The 24,836-nt window shown below is 33.3% G+C and overlaps 1 protein-coding gene across 1 annotated transcript in view; it reads right to left on the bottom strand.

Moving 5' to 3' along the window:
• Positions 1 to 24,836, bottom strand: part of CEP128 (centrosomal protein 128) — a 111,707-nt gene that overhangs the window by 58,447 nt on the left and 28,424 nt on the right. Inside the window, exons 11-17 of the mRNA XM_032189461.1 lie at positions 24,369 to 24,501; positions 22,554 to 22,714; positions 12,756 to 13,106; positions 11,133 to 11,783; positions 6,633 to 6,797; positions 3,551 to 3,727; positions 1,070 to 1,129 (exon numbers count right to left, since the gene is read on the bottom strand). Of these exons, the coding sequence (XP_032045352.1) occupies positions 1,070 to 1,129; positions 3,551 to 3,727; positions 6,633 to 6,797; positions 11,133 to 11,783; positions 12,756 to 13,106; positions 22,554 to 22,714; positions 24,369 to 24,501 (1,698 nt within the window). The remainder of the gene's footprint in view (positions 1 to 1,069; positions 1,130 to 3,550; positions 3,728 to 6,632; positions 6,798 to 11,132; positions 11,784 to 12,755; positions 13,107 to 22,553; positions 22,715 to 24,368; positions 24,502 to 24,836) is intronic.

Genomic DNA, 24,836 nt, shown 5'->3' on the forward strand with positions numbered 1-24,836 from the left:
ATACAAATGTGGTTAACTATTACGGCAAGATATTCCCAGATTCATATTGTATTTTATTTATTTATAATGAATACTTTCACTGCTTATTTCAACCAAGCAAAGAAAGGGTGACACCAAGTTTTTCATTCATTCTAGACTTTCCTATAGCAGCTAAAGAAACTTACATGATAAATTCATGGAAATAATTATTAGTTTTACTTTAAAAGGTCTTTTTAATATGTCATTGCCACTTTTTAAAATAATGAAAATGCTTTCTGCATAACATTTCTTTTTTGGTTCATTTTATCTTTGTTATTTACACTGGCAATCTCTCTTGGTCTACAAGTCTTAGACTATACATCAACAGTAACCTCATGGTTCTTACATGGAAACAGTTGAAACTTTTCCTTAAGTTAGTTCTCCTGTGGCATTCTACATGAAGCAAAAATTTTTGTGCATTCCACCAAGCTTAGTCTTTTTAAAAGGTACTGGAAGTGAGTCTCTGTGCATGTACTGGGGTTTAAGGATGGAAGCACCAAAATGAAAAACAATAGCTTTAAGTTACTAGTCATCATTTCTGAGAAGTCTTGAAGCATGTATGCACCTGCATTATAGAATTCAGAAGCTTTAAGCAACTGTGGAAGGATCATTTTCCAGAAATCCAATCTAATAATCTAGATTCAATAAAAAACAGCCTTATTTCAAATTATTACTTGCCTTATTATATATAATCCTGTAGGAGAAACATAAGCAGCTGACTTCATTCTCATGTTTTTCTTGTCTCAAAATAATTTATACAGTGGGAAATTCAGATCTAAAGGCTACCACTGCAGATTCTTCAATGCATTATTTTTTTTGGTATAATTGCTATTTATTTGGCTATAGAGATATTTATTTCTTGTTGATAGGAAAATCTATAAAATAATTTTATCAGTTGAAATAGCCTGATATTATCGTTAACTGCTTCCAAAGGAATGATTTTGTGTTTTTTTTCCCCTTTAACTATCTTTTCAAACACACTTTCTACTGAATGATTATGAATGTTTGATATTACATTATTCAGTAAGATTTCAAAAGACTTGACTATTACCTTTGTTTCTGCAAACCAGCGATGAGGATCATTCAGCACCGTTGGTGTAAGTGATATTGCCTATGGAGTAGTGAGGGAGAAAGAAATATTCATAAAAAAAAAAGGGTATTAGACACAAAAAGGAGAAACACTTTCCAGCTTACTGAAAGATTGTCAACTAAATATTCTCTGCTAAAAAAACAGTTTGGAAATCATATCTGTAAAATGGTTTAATAGAACTGTAACTATAAATTAGCCACAATTAAAAGCAAAATATACAAATTCATTGACTTCTCTCTGCATCAAGGTGTATAGTCTCAGTCTGAATCTGTGTGTTCTTTTTTTGAAAACATTATCTTTCCAAATAGCACAATCAGACTGCTTTAAAATGCCTGCTTCTCAAGAAAAGGCCAACTTCACAGCAATTCAATTGTATAAACCAAACAGTATAAACTAAAAGTAGCATAACCAATTGTTAGTCATTGAATTGTCACCAGTATATCTACAGAAACGCTACGTGTCACCAGTATATCTACAGAAATGCTATGTGCAGCATGGTAAATGACTGGTCACAAAGTGATAAAGGGCAAACAACAAAAATCTTAAAATATTTGTGTTGCACAATGATGGTCTTTGTGTTTTCATGAAGAAGAAATCACTTGCTTGGAATATTTTATAGGTATAAAAAGAAAAAAATATAAATTTCACTAAGTTGATAAAAAGAGAAGAAATTTGCACTGGCACACTTCATTAATACTGCAAACAACAAGAAAATGTGATATGCCTTTTTTCTGCAAACTGAATGGTGTTAAACATTTCCAAAAGGTACTGTTACATACTTTCTATATTACTAAAAAAATTGTGATAATGGATTTTTTTTCATTGTTGTAGTTGGCAGATAAGGGAAAAAATGTCATACACATCTCTCACAATTGAAACCTATTTAAAATGAAGTTGACTATTAACCTTATGTCTAGCTCATCCTTTATCTTATCTGGCCCTATCTCATGATTACTTTGTGCCTTTCTCTAATTTAAATACGATTTTTTTTGTTTGGTTGTTGGGTTTGTTTGGTTGTTTTTTAGGCTTTTTCCCCCAATTTTTTTAGCACATTTTGAAATTCAGTGTGTATTTCTGTACATTTTGGACCAGGGCTGATAATTTTTATTATAAGCATATTTCTTTAACAGGTATTTACAAGGGCTTTATTAAACACCAAGACCAAAAACCTAAGCAGTACCAATTGATTACAGACTTCCATGTTTTATAAGAAAATTATTGCTACAGAAGGGCGCATCTGAAAAAAAGAAAGATTTATTAGGCATGTTGACCACAAACAAAGCAATGCATAACCACAAGTTGTGACTTCTATGGCAGCAAACATGATTCTTTGCCACAACATTCAAACAAGGCAGTATACAGTCCATAGTTTAAGCATGACTGGTGTAGTTATTCCAAGTGTAAGGTTTCTTATAACAAGAATACTGGTTGGGAAAGTAAATCTGAGAAATATATGTAGAATTATTTGTATTCTTTGTTTAGAACACCAGTATATGGTGATTTTAAAAAATCCTGTTTATTTTAATTCAGGGAAGATTAAGGCAGGTCTTTATGTCACAAGCGTTTATCCACTCCTTCACTGCTCACCTCAGTTGCAGTGGCAACTCCTTGAAGTAAAGAACTTGTCTGAAACCTTGACAATAACTAAGTACTGGGGAGAAGAACAATACAACAAAGGGAATTTCTTACCTTTTTTTTTTCTTTTCCTAATTTATTTTTCAGACCAGACACCACAGAGCTGTGTAACATTTCTATTCACATGTCTAGTCAAAAATTCAATTTCAAATCTTTTAAGTTTGCCAATATGGCAAATAGGGCATATAAAAGGCAATAACAAAACTAGATAAATTATGAGAATTATGAAAACAGAAACAGCAAAGCTTTATCCAGAAAACAAAAACTCTGCAGGAGGTGGGAAGCAAGTCCAAAAAGGCATGGTTTGATGTTCAAGAATATATCAGATCACAAAGGCTTAGTAAGTAACAACAGATCTGTAAGGACACAGAGGAGGAAGCTTGTTTGTCAACTAGAAAGATAAACTTAAGATAGAAAACAAAAAAATATTAAAAAGATAATGGATTTTCAGTATCAATGCAGAAAAGTGTCTATTTCAAAGGCAGTCCAGCCAAGTGACCAAGGACACCAGATAAGAAAGCATGCACTGATTAAATGGCAAGAGAAGAACGGCGTAATCTGAGTGAGTGCTCACAAAAAGATTTGCAAAAGAACACAGTAATGAGCAACACATGGACAGATCTTCACAGTATCTCGTTCTAATACCTAGTAACCTGTACCCACATCAGCTAAATATCCCTAATCCTACTGCCCCTAAATTATCTATACCAAATGAGTGACAGGTAATAACAGCGCACATAAATTCTGCTACAATCACCCACTAAGAACACAACAAAATCTGCAGCATACTTAAAAACTTAGAATTACTTTGAATTTCTCCATGGAGTCCCGAGAAAAAATTTCACAAGCAGCATCAATTTCACTTCCTATCATGGTGAGAATGGATTTCTGTTCCATTTCTAAATGATGCAGCTGATCCTTAAACTGCAGTCTGGCCTCATCCATCCTTCTCAAATGATCTTCTTCATAACTGATCTGTTTATTCTGCAGTCAAAGGGGAAAAAAAAAAAAACAGGAAAAAAAATCCACAAATTATTGTATTCATATCATAACACGCAAAAATAGCAATATATCTTTTAATTTTATAATCACACTATACTCAGGCACTGTGTTCACTTCTTTGCCATGGAATATAATATATTCTCATAGTACACAAAATCACCTATTAATTTTTCCTATTCACCTGGAAGTCTCCTAGTTGTAAAGAAACCACACCAAATCCAAACCCAACAATCGCAGAGCTCTATTTCAGAGTCAAAACTAGACATTCTCTCATGAAACTTTTTTTCATGAGAAAAAGAGCCCACAATAAATACTCCTTTCATTTCCTAGCCCTAATACTCCTTTTGACACTAAGGTCACGACCCTAATACACCTTTTCATTTCCTGAACATTTCTCACATCCCTTTCTGACAACCCAACTCAACACAAAGAAACAGAACTCACTGCTATTACTTTATCTGCATTTACTTAGATAGGCTTCTTTGCTTAAAAATGATTCTGTGCTTAAAAGCTTCTCCATCCTTTTTCACCTTAAACATAAAAGACCACCTCTGTCTAAAAGATGTATTTTTCTAATACAACAGAAATTGGAACTAGTTTTCAACTGACTGCAAAAGACAACTTGCACTTCTACAGACACATTTCCTTAACAATAAATATTATAGTGCTAAAATCCCAACCTAGACAAAACACATTTTAAATTTAAGTACTTTCTATTAGCCTGAAAAGTTGAGCTTTTAAAGCACTTCCTGTTAGTCTAATAAAAGCAAGCTAATAGAAAGGCCAGATTTCATATTCATGTCCTGTAAGTCTTGGATGCACTATTTGAAAATTCTATGAAAATACTTATTGTAATAATAGAAAAGTAATACAGTCTTTTGAATTCATCAGAAAATTTAATTTGAAAAAATAAAATTCAATACTGATCCTAAATATTAGCAGAAAAAGGAAAATGCAGGAAGTTGGAATATTACAGTAATTCAATTAAACTTCTGTCCCAAGATTTTTTAATCCATAGGTATTTCACTAGCAAACTATGAAAATAATAATTTATGCAACAGGTTTTGTACCCTGAATAGTTCTACCTACACACTACATTAAATTTTGGGAATATAGTTATCACAACCAAAGAGTTGATGCAGCTAATAATACTAATGTACAGCAGCCTTCCTCACTGTTTTTAAAGGCTTTTAAACAGCATTTCAGTATATAAATTAATTCAGTCAAAAACAGCATTTAATTCAGCATGTTATCAATACATTTAAAAAGTCTGATATCCTTCTTACACAAGAAGGAAAAATTGGCAGGGAGCTAATTACATTATGTCAAGAGGTTTTTATTCCATTCTTTCAAAAAAGAAGAAAACATTTTTTTCTCAGGGCCAATATTCAGAGTAAAGAGTCATTATAGGCTGAAGATAGAAGAAATATGACAAAAGGAGTTAACAGCATTTTGGAATAATCCCTTTACCTAAACTATATTCAAAATGAACTTGTTAGATTTTAAACTAAACTTCTATGTGAGGTTTGTACACTTCATTTATAGTAACAAAATACGAATTGAAAATTAAATTGGAAAACCTGAACAAACATAAGGGATCTCCAATATCAATAGTCAACTGTTACCAGATTTAAATAGTTTGGAACTATTAACCTAATGAAACTGACAACAATCCAGTGGCCTATGTGCAATGGATAAATAAAACTCTTGTATCATGTTAAGATAAATACTTACATCACAGAATTTAACGCAAAACGGATGAAAAAATAGTAATCTGACATAGAAGAATAAGAAGCAGATAGAGGCTCCATTAAAAAAAAAATTAATGAGGATATAGTGCAAAAAATATGTATATGTAAGCAATTTCCTGCAGGATGCTTTTTTTTTTTTTTTTAATGTTTTCTTGAATTTTAATTTAGGAAATGAACTTAAAACTATCAAAGATGAGAAATAATCAATGCTTTCTTAATATGAATTAATCAAATACTGACAGCTGCTTTACACTGGAGAAGGTAAAACTTCATCCATGCACAGAAACACTCATCTGAAATCACAACACTGCAGAAAAAAATTAAGATATAAAAATTGCACAAGGTAAAATATACTTGTGTTAAGAAAAACATTAAAAAGCAACGTTGTAGAACCAATCATGGAAACCAACAAACAAAAAAGAAGAACTGAAGAAAGCAGTAAAAGGAGTTACAATATATAATGACTTCAGCAACTCTGAAGTTATCACTCAATTTATTAAAAAACAAAAGCTGACAATTGCAGATAGTGAAACTGCAAATTTGTATTTGATAGTAATTAATAATAAGAACATTAAACAAGAATGGCTTGTAGAGATCACCGATCTCTAGAAATGTAATGCCAGTATAAGAGAATAATGTATGTTTCCCTAAAAGCTTGCTGTGTTTAAAATATTCAAGCAGTAAATAATTTTTATCAAGATATTTAGAATTTATTTTACAGTGATTACCTTGCCTATCTAATTCAAATTTGCTCTAAATTATTTGTAACTTAACTGCAACTCCAGAGAACGTGAAGAAAACTGGAAGAACTTAAGTATTTTTTAGTTGCCCGTGTTAGAAGTATATAGGAATGTACATGTAGTACCTATATTCCTACTCTGATAAATTATTGATATAACTCACTGATAAATAATATCAGTGTATCCCTGGAGGGATACCATTCATGACTCAACCAAATCACTTCTGCCTTGTTTGATTTGTGTGGAAACTTTGTACTACAGTATGATTGCATATATTCTTGAATGTGTATATGTATTCTTTGCATTTTAGATTCATCGCCTAATTCTTTAGTTCACAGTTTTAGATATTTATCCTAAAGTTTAAATAAAGTTCAAAGACTGATGAATTATGTTTACCTTTTTCTCCAGTTCTTGTTTTACAAACTCACATTTTCGCCTGAGTTTTATATTTTCTTCTTCACTTTGGGTTAATTCTTCTGTCAATTTATCACATTCAACTTTTATCTTCTCCAGTTGTCGACACTGAGTCTTGACTGTGCTTTTCTCTTCTACAAGTTCCATCTGATGGTAACAGATGAACAGATGACAAAGTCACTACTATATAGGTTATTTTAAAATGTTCACAGACATTAAAGCTTCAAAACCACAGAACATGATCATGGATGATTAATTATCTTTAATTTTTTACATTTAAGTTATATTAAGTGCAATCACTTATCTGAACATGGAAAACGTGTATCACAAAATTTGAAGATAATGATCAACTCAAGAACACATAATGAAAATAAAATTGTACACTGTGACTTAATATCACTTATTATTTGTTATGATTTATTAGTGCTGACACAGAAGTTAAATGATATGGACTTTCCCTTTAAAGTGTAGAGCTTTCCCACATTTTACTAATAATGCAAATTTAGCTGCAAAACCAGATCAATCAGCTTAGAAGAATGTTGATGTTTGCCAGGTATGTTGTAAATTTCTGCAAGACACTGCAGTACCACAGAGCTATTTAAAAGCAGTAAATAGAAATCTCAGATTCTGCATTTCAACTCTGCTACACTCATCAGCTGACATCACCTTAAAAAGTTCAGTATTTATGCAACTTTTCCATTACTGAAATAATTTGGAATCAGAAACTCCAAAACTCATTTCATTGCAGGACCTGGTATGAAATTTATATCTGCAGAGAAATAACTTTAAAGATTTTGTTATTTTTTCATTTCTAATTTGTGTGAGTTTAACTCTATTTATGCAGATACTACAGGTAAGAATTAAAAAAAAAAAAAAAAAAAAAAAGAACTTCTAAGGGTCCTAAGAGCCCTAAGTAGTCAAGTGAACAAAATATATTGGTTTTCTGTGGAAAACACAATGAGACCTGTCTTTCTAATTAAGGGGTTTGCTGCTCATTCAACTTAGTAAAACTGACAGATCTGAGAATTCTCCAGAATAATTGCAAAACACAAAAAAGTAAACAAAGCTAAGAAGAAAATTGTACGCATAATATCATTATCCAAAACCAGCTTCGTATAAGATGAATTGCAGGATGCAGTTACACACAAATATAAACTTCCAAAGCAAATTCCTTCTTGAGGAAAATCAAAAATTCTGTTCTTCTGATTAGACTATAAATAAGACTATACATATACATTTTATGGTGAAGAAGTGTAAGAAAAGTTTTACAAGTTAATTTAGACTTAGGACACAAATACAAGCCTGCAGTGCTTAAAATAGTTTCTGTGAGTATGTTTATAAAATCCTCTCTTCAGTTCCTACTAAAGGTAGCCATATAAAAATATATATATAGATGGAAACAATCCAAGAAACAGATTCCTCCTGTACATTATGTTTGAGACATGAGGTTGAAAAATAATTATTAATTTCTAATATGGACAAGGCAATTGTGGACATAATTGAATTGATCTAGATTTAAACCAATTTCCACTTCTGGTTATTTTCAGGAAAAATAAAACTACACCCACTTGTTGAATTTTAGAAAAGTTAATCCAAAAAGAAAGACATTTATATACAATTTTATACGTATCTCTACATAATCATTCATTAAAGACATAACTTGAAATTGCTGTCAGCCATGAGTAAATTTTATATTTCCTTATTCTAAAAATACATGGATGTTTTTAAAAGTAAATGAGGGCAGGTAGTAAAATTAGGGGACAGATTCAGGGCTTCTGAATGCACAGTGTTTGGGAACTACTAAGCAAATTACTTCATTTTCTCTACCTAGTTTACCTATCATTTTGAAAAAATTATAGAGACACTGTGCTTCCAGTAGGGGTCCTAATAGAAAGAGAAGTAAAAACTTTAGCACCAGAATCTCAGTACTCAGACAGTAAGATCCTTCTCAATACTGACATCTCATACAAAATGCTGAGTGCTTCTCCAGTTCTACAGCAACATGCAATATCCCTATGCTACTGTCCCATTACATAAAAATCCTTAACTACCCTATTTTTTTTCTTATTTTTTTTTCTGCCTTTCTTGCAGAAGAGGCAATAGAGTGAAGAACTATAATGGATCAAAAGGCACTTTCAACATCAAAATTCCTTCTCTAATTCAAATTAGGCTTTGAGTCTTAAGAAATGTGTTCATTTTGCCTTTACCCCTACTACATGCCTCCCAACTGACTTTTATATTTTAGACTTTGCCATTAACAACCTTTGGACAGGGTTATGTATATTTTTTCACAAAGACAGTTACAAGGGTCAGACAAGGCTGACCTGTAAATAAAGTCAAGATTACCTGATTAACAGACAGTTGCTCACTAGGCACAAAAAAAGATGAAACTTTCTTTTAAATTTCCCTAAACTCTAATCCCAAAACCATAGTATTTAAATATACTTTGATAACTCACATAAAAAATTTACCTTAACTTGGAAGACAACTCTATCCATAAAACTTAAACCCAGTTTGAATTGTGAAACAGAGAAACAGGAGGAGGGCATACAGGTTTTTAAACATGCAGTCTTCCCATCATCCAATGGTGTTGTTGCCATTTTGGTTACTAGTGTTGTCCAAAGCTTGCCAGAGAGATGGTATTTGCAATGAAATGATGAGTTCAGACAAAAAGAAAGTCACCTGCACAATATATTCTTAAAAGATTTTCCCAGGGATGAATATGACCAGATATTTCATTGCTCTTACAATGTTTGAATCAAGACACTATTTTGAATTATCATTGTGTACTTCCAAAAAAATAAAGTAGTCTACCCAAATTTATCTTAAAAAAATCATTTCCCTTAATCCCTCCACTCCTCTGCTTCAGAGAGATGAAGCTGTAAAAAAAATGCATGTGGATTAAGGATTCTGGTTAAGTCACAACTCTGTAAATGAAACAAGGAAGTGAATTCTCTAAAGATTCTGTTTAGGTACAACCAGTATCAATATTGAGGTCCATGCTATAAGACTGACTTTTCCTTCTAAGGGGAACACATAGTCACAATCAACTCATTTTTTGATTACTACCATCTAGAACATATTCCCCTTCTCTACACTTGACATTAAACGTACAGTCTTAATTGCAATTTCATTGTCAAAGAAAAAAATCATATTTGGATAGATCACCTAAATAACAATACTAGACACATCACAAATTAAGTCCCTAAAATGTTAAGCATTGCTGTCAAAATATTTTTTATTTTTAATGATCCTTCCACTAACAGCTACCTAGATTTTTTTACTGCTATCTTCATTAAATGCAGTACTTATGAATTATTATCAATTATATTATGATTGATATAATAACTAACCATCCTTTTCTAAGTAACATTAATTCATAATTGCCAAGATGCAGAAAATACGCATTTTCACTGACTCTGCATATTTGTGTGAAAAGAAATAGACTTGTTTATATTACCAATGATGAAGTACACCATGAATCACTGAAGTTTTGATTAAGGATATTATAACTTTTTATGGTTAAATTGGCAGAATTTTGATATGAGCAAATTTTAATTAAAAAATATCTGATGGGACTGAGATGGAAAGTGCATTTATACTGCTTCTGAAGCACATTCAAATTATGTTGGTAATTTACAGCCCGTCTGGAAAACTACTGCCCCCACTAATATGTCCTAATAATAATTTGTATATTCATAAAAAATACTAACATACATATATATTTAATCATGTAATCAAACTGCTTCAATAACAGTGCAATGTTTAGCTTATACACAAGTTTTCATACAACTGTTGACAATTAACTGTGCTATGTAGAGTATCCATTTCAACTTAACTTCTTCAATTCTCTTTAGACCACTTAAGACACTGAAATACATGTTTTCTTTCCAATGCAATAGCCTTGAATCAGTAGCAAAGGATGTGAGCTGAAGACATTAACTTGTTTCTTAATGAATAAAATGTTTTAGTTTCATAATTTACTGCACATGTAGCCACTTCCTTGAGGAATTAGAAATTCTAAAAAGCCTTCAAAATAGAAGGAGCTACAAAAATTAATCTTAATGAGATATTTTATCACTGTTCATATTCTGAAAGTTCTTCCAGGTACACCAGCATTATGCAATTTAAACATTTACAAAAATGTACTATCCCTGACATAATACAAGTTCTATAGTAGAACCATGAAAATAACTTGTTAAAATAGTAGTTTAAAAAGAAAGGATCAAATGGCGTTAAAACTACAGCCTTACACATCTCCTCCTGCTCTGATCACTGACATACCTACTGTCATTACTTCCATACTAATAGCTTTTTCCCTTAAACTAATACGAGATTACATTTTCAACCATTAATTTTAAACTTTTATGATGACCTGAAATAAAGTGTGTGTGTGTGTGTTAAACTTTTTACAACCCATAGTTCAATACTTTCATCACTCTGTAGAAAGAAAATAGCTTTTGAATTATTCAGAATAAGTACCTTTAGCATTCTAATCTGAGCATCTGCATCATCCTTCTCTTGTTTAAGGAGTTTCATGAGCTCTTGAATGTTTTGTTCGTGCTTGATTTTAACATTCTGTAACTCTGATCGAAGATCTGCTAACTCCTGTTGGTGAACCTCTCTTTCCATCTTCAACTGCCTGTTAGCTGAAGTCATCTCTTCATGCTTAGAGTCCTGTTGTTTCTGGAAATCTGAGAGGCTCTTATGTAGTTCTTTTTTGACTTTCTCTTCTTCTGCTATTCTATTTGTTAGTTCCACACGTATGGCACTCAGATTTTTTATATCTGCTTGCATTTCTAAGAGTCTTTCCTGGTCTTTTTCGTGAATTGAGTTACTAGTTGCAAGTTCTTGCTCCAAGTGTTCCTTCTCAGCTTGCATTTGATTTTGTAGACAGACTTGCTTTTTCAATTCATCCTCCAATTTATTTACAGTACCTTGAACTTCTTTAATCTCTTCTTCAAGGCACAACTGTTGCGATTTCATTTCATTCAGTTTTACTTCTTTGCAATGAAGTTGTTCTTCCTGCTGGGCCCTCTTTGTAAGTACATCATTCAGCTCTTTCCGAAGGTTTTCTATTTGGTGTATAGCAGAGAGAAGTTGACTTCTGAGGTCATCCTTTTCTTTGAGGATCTAGGAAATACAAAAAATAAATCCAATGCCACCTAAAGTAATTAAAGAAAATTGTTGGAAACTAACATCTAAGGAACATGTAGGCTACTCTGTTCTGCAAAAACGCAATTCAAATTGCTTCTAATGAGCTCAGTTACTCAGTGTATTAAATTTAGGTGCAGAACATTTGTGATCTCAAAGTATACCTGTCCTTAAATGACTAAGACACCTAAGCAGGGATGCCTTAGGTTAATACCCCGTTTCTCTTATCCTCTTGTCTGACTGAGATAGTCTTATTTGCAAATTTTTCAAGTAGCAGTATGGAACAAGAAACGCAATACAGTAATGAAGAACAACATAATGAAAACTACTGGCCACATATACCTTACCTATAGGTCCATTGTATAGCCTGGCTTGTTTTGCTTATTTTCTAAAATATTACATAATATTTTATTGCCTTTAAACTCTGAAACTACACTCTGAAGAAGTATCAATAGTAGTTGAAAACCGAGTTCAAATGAAAGATAAGGAATGAAGACCTTAAAATGAAAATCAGACACATTTAATAAAAACACTGCTGTTTTCCTAAACAGCTTAATGGTGCGAGGTTTTATGTCCTTCCCCCCTCCCACTCACAACATTAATATCTCAGGTTTAAAAAAAATTCTAGAAAATACTTGGATGGAAATATTTCACACTGCAAGTGCATGTGTTACTAAATCATAGAATCATACAAGTTTAACAGAATGTGGTATTCTATGATTCTGTTGCACTCACCATTCCTGATTCTTACTTATCTCAATTTACCATGTAATTTTTTAAACACTGTCTACAGTACATTTACCATAAGTAACACAATTGCTACTACAAAAAAAAAAAAAAAAGGTTACAAGATCTTCCTGATGCATCAACTACTGCTATATAAAAATATATTTAAAAGAAAAATTATTTATAAAAATAAATGATAAGGTTACAAATAAGAGTCAATCTTACCTGATTATTCTTGTCCATCAGTTCATTGATAGTTTCATTTTGTTTTTCCACCTCATAATCTAGTTTCTTACATTTCAACTTCCATTGTCGGATGGCTTCCTGTGCTCTCACCTTCAAATCTTCTCTTTTTTTCTCAGTCTCTAGCCTGAGTGCCTCTGAATGCCTGAATTCAGTGAGGTATCGTTCTGCTTCCTTGGTACTTTCTTCAACTTGTTGAGCTAACTCAGCCGAATGGAGTTCAGTTTGCCTACGTCCATTCTCACATGCCTTGTAGCAACTCTGTATTTCCTTTAGCTGGTCTAGCATTTTTTGCTGTTGCTTCTCCCTGTTTTCCAGGTCAGATGTTAACACCTAGAATCATCATAGCAAAGTATGAAAATTTCAACCCTAAAGATATACAGTATGAAACCTTATTAAACTACATACAGCAATGCTTACATCACTTTTCTATCTAAAATATGAAGAGAGTAAAAGATCTCTGAGTATCATGTTAGCACACAGAATCTCCCACTCTGCGATGGTAAAGAATTTCACCACTGGATATAAAATACATCAACATTAGCAAATACGCACGAGGGAAAAAAAAAAAAAAAAACTTTGACATGAATATACACACATAAATGTGAATTTTAAGGTTTTATTTTTACTATTAACAAAAATAAGTTTGATCTTTTCTATCAGGTTGCCCTTCATTCAGAAAAGATAAGCAAGCATGGACCCAAAGCAGTTGATGTAAGCTGAAAAATCACAGCATACCAACTTTTCATGAAGCCTTCCCTACAAAATAAGGGGGGATAGAGAAAGAGCAGGTCTCTACACTTCCATATTTCATAACAGGAGTCCCAAATATACCTGTACTTTTGAATTCCTATTGTGACATATTATATCTGTATGTTAACCTGCATAGAGTTGTCAAAATTCTGTTTGATCTATAAGGGTATTTAAAAAATTAAATAAACAACTTTTCAGATACAGGCTGTCATAAGAAAAGGAAAAAAAAAAAAAAAAAAAAAAAAAAAAAAAACCACCTTTTATTAAACTATATTTATAGTTTAATATAATCACAGAATCTTTAGGCTGGAAAAGACCTCTAAGATCATGGGGTCCAACCATTAACCTAGCACTGCCAAGCCTACCGCTAAACCACGTAATCAGGTTACCAATAATTTTCCGAAACCTCCCTCCAGATGTGGTGCATATGTTTATTCAAGCTCTGGGAACAGACATAAACAAGCACTATTTGTTGGAGGTGGTTTTGCTTCAGCATCTATAGTAACACACCTCAAACTTTACTGTCTATATATGCTGCTTAAAAGTCAATAAAAAAAGGACAGGTTGTGGTCCGGCCTTTTGGTTCTTTGGAAAACCCCAACACAACATCAGTTTCTAGTATTTCATTGAAAAAAAGGAGAAGGATTGGTGGCAAGCACATTTTTAGATAATACTTCTAATAGAACAGTTACAGGTAAGTAATGTCTTTGACATTTGTCGTTATCTGTCTGCACACATCAATGCTGATTTGAAGCAACCCTCTACTGCAACAAACATCTCTAAGTCCGAAAAATCCTTATGAAAGATAGGGCTTGACTAAATGACTTAATTTGTATGTCCCCCTATGTGCTTAGAAACAGATATAGAGAAAGATATATTGTTGCCTATAGCTTTGTACCCTAAGCTGATTTTAATGCCAGAATTATCCTACATGAGTTAACTTGAACATATTAATAGCTTTCTAGCAGTGCCTGATGTTTTCTCAAGGAACAATGCATTTTTTTCTATCCTTTAGCCAAAGTATTTAAAAGTAGTTAAATAAAAATATTTTTAATTTACATTTATTTCAAAAATTAAGATGTAAAGTTCTGAGTTAAGGTTAAAACATACTGTCAGATCTCCAAAATAAATACCAAATATATCACAGTTTTAAAATTGACAAGCCAAGAGCAAAAGCACCATCTTCAAACTCCGATAGTTCAGTAACAAATGGCTACATTGGTACTTTAACATCTATACCATCATTTAATGAAAACTGTCCCATAAGATGGTTTTGATTGGAAATAACAATCAAAAGGGCCAGTAGAGCATACCTTGCTAAAGACGATACCCCTTTCAGACAAACACTGCTCAGAAAATGATTACCACTTTTTTTTGTGGAGCTATACTACCAGCAAATGGCATATGGTTAATACAACGCATCTAAAGTTCCATTAAACAAGCTAAACTATTACGAAATTTTAAAAGCCTAATTTTATGGGAACCAAGATTGTTTTGATAGTAAGGAGTGATTATGTAAATTACTGTTGTCATTGGAAGAACATTGTTCTTGGCAGTGGTAAGCTGTGAAAGCATGACCATACAGTTTCAATTCATAAGCATGACATTATAACCTTGGCTTTTAGTTGTAAAGGTTGTTTAGAAAGAAATGAAAAGTAGTTGATAATTAAGCTGGATACATAGCATCACATTTTTCAATTTCAGTGTATTTTCAAAAACCATTAGATTTCATATTTAGAATTCAGAGTGCTGTAGCACCTCTCCTATGAAAAAAGGCTGAGAGAGCTGGGGATGTTCAGCCCAAAAAAGAGAAGGCTCCGGGGAGACCTCATTGCAGCCTTTCAGTAATCAAAGGGGACTTGTAAAAAAGATGGAGAGCAACTTTTTACATGGGCAGACAGTGATAGGAAAAGGGGAAATGGTTTTAACATAAAAGAGGGGAGATTTAGATTAGAGGTTAGGAGGACACTCTTCTCTCAGAGGGTGGCGAGGCACTGGAACACATTGCCCAGAGAAGCTGTGGATGTCCCATCCCTGGAGGTGTTCAAGGCCAGGTTGGATGGCAACTTCAGCAACCTGATCTAACGTGTGGCATACCTGCCCATGGCAGGGGGCTTGGAAAAAGATGATATTTAAGGTCCCTTCCAACCCAAGCCATTCTATGTTTTATTTTTTGTTAATAAATAGCATTTGCCTATTTTTCATAAGTTTGTCAAGTTCTTCAGTCCTGAAAGACATCAATTTTCACTACAAATACAAAAACAAAATATCTTACATAGAAGATTTATATCTATATCCTACTGTGGAAGCACACACGGTCAGTCTCAACTATTCTCAACTCTTAATAACTGGAGTAAATAGGTAGACCCTACTTCCCATCATGTTTAATATTTGTATAAAAACATCTGTAGGAGTCTCATTCCCCAGTTCCCCTTTATCCTTTCTGTCCTCAGTTTCATTTCAGCCTTTGTTGCAGGGACATGAATACAATACATCACAAAATGCTGTCCTTAGTATAAGGAACAGAGCTTGACTATTTACTTTGCACAGCTGGTTTTGTGAACATTCTATGGCAGCTGTGGCCAGAGCAGTACTAAATTCAGCACAACCTGAAACCCAGATAATGGCTGGTTCAAAAACTTTGAGGACATTCTGGTATTATAATCAAGTGTGACACCACAGGATTTTCTTGCTGTGTTTTTGTTTGTTTAGAAGGTTGGATTTTATTTGTTGTTGGTGGTGGTGTTGTACTGAGGGTGAAATACTGTGTTATCTGTAGGAAAGAAGCTGTCCTATGATACCACAACATCCAGAAACTAAAGAAATTCGTCCTTCAGAGCTGCAGGATTTGAAGGAACTGGTCAAAGAGAGGAAAAAAAAAAAAAAAATCAGCCCTTACCACAGACCACACCTTAACATAACTCCCGGGTAGATTTAGATTTACAATGCCAAGAGACCTATTAGAACTAGAGAAGTTACAATTATCATAGATCTCAGTTTCCACCTTTACTTTAGTAATATAAGGTTTAGAAGGTTTAGCTCTTGAAGTCAGCAGGTTCATGTCCAAAGGAAGATGTTTGAAAATATCCTTGACTTGTGTTACTGAGGCCTGGACAATGCCTCAGCATCACGTGTACATGTGTACATAGTGACAGGGGTTATACCAGGCATGGCCATCTGCCTGAGCCTCGCAGACTGCCTTTTTACTAGGGCATAAAAAGTTGGCAGCTTTGATATAGCTGCCTTATAGGCTGTATCAAATTTTCACATTCCTGTCTTTATCTTACCCTTGTAGGTAATTTAGAAATTAAATATTTTAAAAATTTCCACAAGACGGAAATATAAAGATGTGATTTGTTTATTTTTCACCCAGCTTTCTCTCTTGTTTATGACTGCAGTAAACAAGACAGATCATCTAAGAGAAAGGACAACAAATATCAGGAGGTTACACTTACTAGAGAAAGAAAACAAAACACATTCCTTGGACATCTGAGTTTCTCTTCCAAGAAGTAAATTACTAATTCTGTGATCGACAAAAACTTCTAGACAGATTAGAAATGCTGCCTTTATAGAATAAGACCTCATATTCCAAGGAGTACCCAGTATCTTTGATGGCTCAAGGTTGTTCAACAGGCGACCTCAGTGCTCTGAATGTAATAGAAGCATGACCATGTTCCACAGCATGTATGGAGGTTCTCCTGACAGGAGAAGCCCATGATATTTAGAATAGTTGCTTGTTAAATGTGTTCTGAGGATCTGTACGGGCGCGTTGTTTTTGGTTTGCTTTTAAGTGTTTTCAGCATTGCTCTTACTATAGAAAAAACTGATTTGGGCACATTGCTGCTTCTCAGTCCTTACACAAAACAATTCTGGGTCCCAATTTTTCTCAGTTGACTAAATTTCTTTCTGCATTTACATTTTTTTTTACTGTTTACAGAAGCAAGGGGAAAGTATTACAATACTCATGTTAACACATTTGCCACCAAAATAATACCAAATAACCTCCCACCAGCATTAATATCTGAGGATTTTTATAAAAGGGAATTATTTCCCTGGAACACTTAAATATTCATTAAATTTAATTAATTGATCCTGGGGATACAGCAAGTTAATGCTCCAGAGATCTGAATGCAAGTATTATTTTCAAAACTGATGAAACTTTGTTATCCCTCAGACTGCAGAACCACCACGAATGCTTCAGTTGACAGACTCCGTCTAGAGATGATTCAGAACAGAGGTGATCAACAAACTCAGAGACAGATGCAATATTTGCCCTGAGTAAAACAGTTGTGCTTAGTAGTTCTAATTTACTACATAGCCAACATCCAAATATATAACCCATCTATCAACTTTCACAAGAAATTGGAGGCAGCAGAGAAAAAGATCAACATTTTCCAGTTAAAACTAGTTATTTATCCAAAATGTAAACTAATCATCATAGGCTCTAAACACATGATTACTCAGTTCAGATTTCCAGTCCCTAGCTTGACTACATATATTGTATTTTTGACCTGCATTTTCAACAATTCATTTAAAAATAATCACCACAAAATGCAAAAGAAATTCCACTCTAGATACAGAAAATAAATCACATCACATTCTCAGTGTAACATTCCTTAAAGCTTTCATGAACACTGAAAATACAATTAAGGATCATTCATTTCATACAATTTTCCATAATCCAAGGTAATGCCTTAAATGAGTTATGTGCAAACATTCTATAATGATAATACAATAAACCACATTTCACCTCAACCACACTAATTATGTTGATCACCTAAAGTAGATCCGTATGTAGTGTTCTCTTTTTCTGTAATGGGTCTCAGCAGTACAGTCACCAGTTTCTAACATTATGTAATCATACTGATTGTCATTGGTATTGTTTTCAACAACGTGATCTAAATCATGCACCTAATTATTTCTCTTATTTATTTATTTATTTTTTACTGAATACAGTGCTCAAATATTTCTTCACAATCTGATCTGCATCTCTTACTAACCATAATGTATCTAACCATGAAGAATCATTGATTCTGGAGGTTTAGATCTTTTATACAAACACAAGTTCTATGAATTGAAAAATCAAAGATGCATATGGTCAATCAGTCAAGAAACGTATTCTTTCAGTAAAAGGTATATTGTACAAAATCAACTGGTTAAAGAGGTACTTTTTCCATATGTTCCCCAAGCATGAACTGCTACTGGTTCTTGATCACTAATAGTCTATATAAAGATACAGCTGAAACATCTTAAATTTTTAGGTTGATTTGTGATTTTGAATAGATTTTTAAAAGTACATATGCTAGTCACTTTCAATAAAGTTTTTGTAGCACTACTTCAAAGTTTAAAAACCATTTGATATAGTAATACAGGCTAGTCTATGCCAAAGATATAGATTTGTCATAATTTGTGAGAATTTCTGTTTAAGTTTATAAAAGTGGGTTACGGTTATTGGTTTCAGGTATCTTAGTTGACCTGTAAAATTAAAATAATTGGCTAATAGTGTCATCTTCAGTGAAAGAAAAGCCATAAAATAAATTTTAATAAGGCTAAGAATTTAAATCAACCTTTATAAGATTAGAAGATTTCTATTATTTATGTCTTAATTAAACAAATCTCTCCCTCAGAAAATTTGAAATATTTTTAACAAACTGACTGCCTGCTGTTACACTCTACTGGACAATACTGTAAGACCCCATTGACCTAATTAGAATCTAATTAGAATTAGAGAAATCTTCAGTAAATCATTATTTCACAAGCATAAAGAGTCCATATAAGCTTATGGATAAACTGGCTTATTGTATCTTTACAATTTTCATACACTGTTTACTTCTTATCTATAATAGTCAAGTTAGACCAATTTCTCTGTTAGTTCCATATAGAAAAATATATTTAAAATAATGACATACATTTCCAAGTTCTTACAGAGGCATCCTCAGGTACACTATGATAATTGAAATTAAAATTTTCTCTATTAAATTTAAAAAACTAAAGATTGAACTCACTTCTAAACATGAGATTATGATCACATTCTTAAGCTTACTCATCCAGTCCATTTTATATCATATTCTGATTTTATGGTGACAGGGACTAAGTGTACAGCACAACTCAAATTCTTTAAAACAATGACATTTTAATAAATCAAAAGAAATTTCTAATATCACATGTACAGCAGAGTCACATCCTCCCCACTAACCAAAGATAAGTTACAATCAATTCAAACATGACTAGTCTGATTCCCAGTTGGAAGTGACTATCTGATAGGAGCAGCTGTTAGAACAGACTTGACAAAATGCTTTGTTAGTACATAAGTTTAGAAATTCACATCCTTGTATTCCTTGATGTTTCATTAAAAGAAAAAAAAACTAGCTATTTTCCTGTTGCTGCCTCTGTAGGAGAATGGCAGTGGGAAGCAGATAAGAAGTACAAAGTATTTTCTGTTGAGATAATCAGGGAAGTCAGATTTCTAACTTGCAGCAATGACAATGACCCTGGCTAGCCCTCTTCCATCAGTATTTTCACAGAGCAGGAAATTAGTATTAGAACATCATTCGGGCCCTTAAAAAAGCATGTTTTACAAACAGAAGTTAAAAGATGTTTTTCCATTTTTTTGTATCCTACTAACTCCCCCCACCCATGTAACTGGAATTTCTCAGACCATACAAAAATTAAAAAATTAAATAAAGACAAAATTTAAAAATATATATAAAAATCAAATTAAAAAAAAATCAGCATGCTTCACATTAGTGTAGAGATATATTGGTCAGCCAGAACATAAATGCTGAGGGGCATCAGAAATGCATTCTGATTGCTGTTTTCTCTTGAGGGCAGCCTAGATCTTCTGAAAGCCTTTTTAACAGCCAACTTACATAAAGTATGTAAGAACTTATTTTGAGACTAATTTTTTTTTCCCAACACAACTTGAAGTATTTGTTTGATTTAAATTAGCACAAAAGTTGACAACAGAACGGTGGAAAGCCAGCCAAAAGTAAACTGAATAGTGTAGGCCTTTGAATCTATGATAACACACAAAAAGTAGCTCCCACTTTTGAATTTCCAAAGTAATACAATGTTATTTCAAAGAGCAGTACCTTCATTAGAAAAATATACACAAAATACAGAACCTCTGGGTTACTAAATACTTCAATACAACAAACCTTATGTGCTCAACTAATGAAATCCCTCATTGGGTTCTGAAACACTTCTGTTCAGGGATTTCACTACAATAACTAATCTAGACAGGAAGCAAAAACACAGAAATGTCCTGTCTTAAAAAGGCTGCCACCTCTTACATCTTAATTAACATTTAAAAGTCTCCCAACTGAAAATCCTGTGACATAGACACTGTTATTCTTTGTACAAAGAACAAGAGAGGTTGAAAGGGAACCTTTAAAGATCACCTAGCTTAAACACCCCTGTCCTCATCCCTAGGTAGGGACACCTTCCACTAGATCAGGTTGTTCAAATTCTTATCCAACCTGACCTTGAACATTCCCCTTGAGTAGCATCCATCCTGGACAACCTGTTCCAGGTATCTAACCATCCTCACAGTAAAGAATTTCTTCCTAACGTCTAACCAAAATCTACCCTCTTTCTTTAAAATCATTAACCCTTGTTCTATCACTACACATCCTGATAAAGAGACTCTCCCCATATTGAAAGAGTAGTTCCCCTTTATGTATTGGAAGGCTGCAATAAGGTTTCCATAGAACTTTCTCTTATCTAGACTAAACAACTCTTAGCTTCTCTTCACATAGAAGATGTGCTCCAGCCCTCTGATCATTTTTGTGGCCCTCCTCTGGTCTTGCTCCAATCAAGTCCGTGTCTCTCGTGTGTTGGAGGCCTAAGAACTGTATGCAGTACTCCATATGGGGTTTCATGAGTGCAGAGGAGGAAAACTACCTCCCTTGACTTGCTGATCACACTTGATGCAGCCCAGGATATATATGATTTCTAGGCTTCAAACACACATTGTCAGCTCATCCACCAGTACCCCCAAGTCTTCTGTAGGACTGTTTTAAATTCATTTATCACCCAGGCTGTATCTCTGCTTCGGATTGCCTCAAGCAAGTTACAGGACCTTGCACTTGGCCTTGTTGAAGTGCATGAGTCTCACAAGGGCCCATCTCTTGAGCCTGGTCCCAACGCAGACCCTTGAGGGACATCACTCATCACTGGTCTCCAACATGGACATAATGACCACAATTCTTTGGATGTGGTCATCAAGCCAATTCCTTGTCCAGCAAATGGTCCATCCATCATATCCATGTCCCTACAACTTAGAGGAAAGGACATTGTGGTGGACCGTATTAAATCAGAGTCACAGAATAGTTTCAGTTGGAAGGGACCTTTAAAGATCATCTAATTCCAACCCCCCTGACATGTGAAAGGATACCTTCCACTAAATCGGGTTGCAAAAGTCCCCACTCAACCTGGCCTTGAACACTTCCAGGGAGGCGGTACACACAACCTCTCTGGACAACCTGTTCCAGTATCTAACCACCCCCACACATTGTATGTGTTTGCCATAAATAAGTATGCTAATAATTATTACTATCATTGCATCACATCTAATAGTGAAAAAATAGAAGTTACAAACTGTTTTTGTTACTGTACTTCACCATTTCATAGAACAAGGAATTCCAGTTTGTTTGAAATTACTATTGATAGAACTGGGGCTAAGCAAATAAAAACTAACTTATGAAACTAATTCCACAAACCACTATTAATGGCAACTGATGACAAAATCAGATCACCTTTTATTTGGACATCATAAAATGACAAATAATACAAAAAAATAATAAAATAATACAATACATGAATTCAGGGGCAACAGTAAATACTTTATTTCTTTGGTTTATTAAAGAGATGGGAGAAAAAAATTCTGCAAGCTCAGATCACCTTTCAATGTTATTCATAGAATAAACTCAATAGAGCATGACAGTCACTCAATTTTAAAGGTTGCTCCCTAATCTGGTATATCACATATCTTAAAGATATGGGAAATGACTTACAAAGAAAACTTACCTCAATGTGTGTTACAAGCTGTGCCTTCTCCTTGTCCTTACGTTCTATGCATTTCTTTAACTCTTCTACCTCTGACATTACTGCATTATGATTCAGCTTTGCTTTAAGCTCCAAAATATATTTCTCCAGTTCTTGCTTTTCTTTCTCATATCTTTCAGCAACTATAAAACAGTGGGAACAGAGCAATATGCCCAGCAGAAATACAGACTTGTGGAAAATTACTTTTTTCACTCATTTCTCTTTTGGCAATTTTCTTCTTTACATGCGACTATTATACAGCTATTGATTTTATTTGAAGTATGTGTGAAAAATGGCTATAGTTATATCATAACCTTCCACTGAATGAGACAGTATTTTTTGGGCTTATTATTATCCAGTTATTTTGGAAGGGTTTCCTCCCATATCCCCCCTGCATTTTCCTGGAGAAAAATAAAAAAAAAAGGAAGAAACTACTGGGGAAGTTCAGGTGCAAATGAAAATTTTCCACAAATTTCAAGGCCAAGGTTTTATCCCATCAGTGTGACTTCCAAGTGAGGAGGTGTTACTATCTGTGAATTATATGTTCCAACACTACAAAAGACATTCCTGATGAGAATAAGCTGTAAATATCCTCAGCCAGAAATTCAAAGGTTAGTAGTTGTTTATGGCTAAAGGAGGCCAAAAAAAAATAAATCAGTCTGTATTCTTTGCATGCATCTTTGAAGAAAGAGAAATAATGCAGTAAGGAAAAACAATTGCTTTAATTTTCATTTCTTGTGTGTGTGTCTCTTAATAACTCCAAGTACATATTTTTTCTTGCTTTTACACAGTACTTCTTATAAAACAAATGGAAAAATAAAATATGCTTTCAAGACAAGCTAAACAAGAAAAACAGTTGCAAATAAATTTCCTTTTAAGCAGATACACTAACATCCAAGTGACTGAACAGAAGCTATTAAAATGACTATCCTGTATTAAAACTCTGAACATAAGCCACATACCATTTTCCAGGACTCTGTATGAGATTTGTTAAAAAAGGGAGTCAAAGTCCTGTTTTAATAATCAAGATAATTCAATAGCTGAAGTCATTAACCAAACCAATTAAACCACTAAGACACTGTACTAGTGCTACTCAAGATGATAGAGGAATACTGACTCCATTTCCTTGTTAATGAAGAGAAAGACAAAAAAAAGACATTCTCCAATGCATTTTGATTACATTTTGAAAAGTTTAAATACAGATAGATATCTAATAATATAGTCCTCACTAAAGCTATAAATTAATTCACAACTACATGTTGAAATTTTTAAATGCTTTTTTCTTCTAAGTATCATGGTTCCATCTCCAAAATTCTCAAACTGCAATTAGAAGCCCTGGACTGAATAATACTAGACTGTATTTATAAATACTCTGGAATATGCTGTTACTCATTAGAAATTCTACCAGAAGTTCAGCAGCTTGTCTATAACCAGCTACATAATGGACTTGTTATGATTTTCAAGATGACAGGATTTAAACTGCAAATGGACTGAAAAGTACAATTTCAGAAAAATTCGTAAATAGAAATAGTGTAAACATACCATCCACTTTCCTTTAATTTTCTGTAATACACTTCATTTGTTTTAACCACAGAAATCAAGGTATTTCATCCTAAATTTTAACTGTCATTGATATTTATTTGTTAAATACCCAGTCACCAGTACTTATTAACTTAAAGCTGAGAACTTCATCAGCTGTTTTAGTTGAAACAGTAAAGGAACTGGAACTTCAATGACAGAATTAATGTCCAGGTCAACTAATTTGTAGGCATCTAGTGCAAAATTTGAGAGCTGTACCTGTTCTAATTCTCCTTTCATCTTCTTGCACATCCTGGGAGCTCTGGCGGTGCATAGCAACACGTGAAATTTGATGTTGCAACTCTACACGATCTTCTTCTGCTCTCAAAAGTTGCGAACGAAGATCTTCAATCTAAAACACATGTAGAAGTATCAAATGTTTAACAAAAAATAAGAGTGAAGGAGTAAATAAGATATTTTTATTAAATTGTAAAAGAAAAAAAGGGACTGTACAAGTAATATTTAGAAATTTCAAGAGTGCTGCAGATGGTAAACGATAGACAAATGAGGTAGTTCCTAGTTATTGGCCAGAAAGTGTTTATTCAAATCAAAAGGAATGATTTTCGTCTTTTATGTTGACCATGGCTGAGCATCAATTTCTTTAGATTAAAAAAAGTAATACCATTTTATATGTGTTTCGGTTGACTTTCTACACTGTTAGTGAAGATATCTATATAAAGAGTAATA

This window comes from Aythya fuligula, chromosome 5 (assembly GCF_009819795.1).
Source record: "Aythya fuligula isolate bAytFul2 chromosome 5, bAytFul2.pri, whole genome shotgun sequence".
Lineage (NCBI taxonomy): Eukaryota > Metazoa > Chordata > Aves > Anseriformes > Anatidae > Aythya > Aythya fuligula.